The 1,412-nt window shown below is 46.5% G+C and overlaps 1 protein-coding gene across 1 annotated transcript; it reads left to right on the forward strand.

The window, feature by feature from the left end:
* Positions 1-302: 302 nt before the first annotated feature.
* On the forward strand, positions 303-994 carry LOC309796893 (cytochrome b5-like). The gene has a single exon (XM_082610299.1). The coding sequence runs from the start codon at positions 308-310 to the stop codon at positions 710-712; it is 405 nt and encodes a 134-aa protein (XP_082466425.1). The 5' UTR covers positions 303-307; the 3' UTR covers positions 713-994.
* Positions 995-1,412: the final 418 nt, after the last annotated feature.

A 1,412-nucleotide genomic window follows, 5' to 3' on the forward strand; every position in this document is an offset into this window, starting at 1 on the left:
TTTCTAAGAATTTGTCCATTTCTTCCAGGTTGTCTATTTATTGGCCTAGAGTTGCTTGTAATACTCTCTTAGGATGCTTTGTATTTATGTGGTGTCTGTTGTAACTTCTCCTTTTTTCATTTCTAATTTTATACTAAGAAGCCATAAACGACTCAGTTTTTAAAAAATGGGCAAATGGGCCTGGCTTCCTGCCCAGGCGCAGAGCCAGGCCGCAGGGAATGTCCCGGGGCAAGTTCGCAGAGACGCCCGCTGTACTCCGCTGGGCTCCGCTGCTCCCTTTATGGCCTGAGGCTTGCCGTGTTCCAAAATGGCTGAGGAGTCCAACAAAGCCATGAAGTACTACACTGTGGAAGAGATCCAGAAGCACAACCACAGCAAGAGCACCTGGGTGATCCTGCATTACAAGGTGTACAATTTGACCAAATTTTTGGAGGAGCACCCTGGTGGAGAAGAAGTCTTAAGGGAACAAGCTGGAGGTGATGCTACTGAAAACTTTGAGGGTGTCGGACATTCTACAGATGCTCGAGAATTGTCCAAAACGTTTATCATTGGGGAGCTGCATCCGGATGACAGGTCAAAGATAACCAAGCCTTTGGAAACTCTTATTACTACTATTGATTCTAATTCCAGCTGGTGGACCAACTGGGTGATCCCAGCCATCTCAGCACTGGTTGTAGCCCTGATGTATCACTTCTACACACTGGAACACTAAACACGTTATCAGAAGCCAATGGAAGAAAAGACTGCTTTGGTCCTGGGAGAAAGAAGCCACCGTTAACTGCTTCAGCTGACAGAACACTTCACCTGAAAATGATTTGTATACACCTGTTTTCCTTTCCTCCTACATTAGACACAAAACAAACCAAAAAGAACTGTTCTTTCTACTCCTGAATTTTTAGAGTGTGCCTTTTTATTCATCAGCTTTGTTTTGATGTTCCATCACTATGTCATTTGTTTACTGTGGGCACAGTCTTTTAAAACATACCACCATGTTTGGCTATTTGATATGTAATTGTCTGTGATGTTTGGAATCTGATTATTTGGCAGTCATTTAATGTGCTAATCTTTCAGATCCAAGTTATCTGTCTGATGTGAGCAGGGGCATCCTTGGATCTCTTCTTTTTTTTAAAATTTATTTTATTTATTTATTTTTGGCTGTGTTGGGTCTTCGTTGCTGTGCGCGGGCTTTCTCCAGTTGTGGCAAGCAGGGGCCACTCCTCGCTGCGGTGCGCGGGCCTCTCACTGCAGTGGCCTCTCCTGTTGCAGAGCACGGGCTCCAGGCACACGAGCCTCAGTAGTTGCGGCATGCGGGCCCAGTAGTTGTGGCTCTCGGGCTCTAGAGCGCAGGCTCAGTAGTGGCGCATGGGCTTAGTTGCTCCGCGGCATGTGGGATCCTCCCGGACCAGGGCTCG

Source organism: Mesoplodon mirus, assembly GCF_964341445.2.
Source record: "Mesoplodon mirus genome assembly, chromosome: X".
NCBI lineage: Eukaryota > Metazoa > Chordata > Mammalia > Artiodactyla > Ziphiidae > Mesoplodon > Mesoplodon mirus.

Coding starts and splice junctions, on each gene's coding strand:
- LOC309796893 (XM_082610299.1), top strand. CDS start 308: ATGGCTGAGGAGTCCAACAAAGCCATGAAGTACTACACTGTGGAAGAG.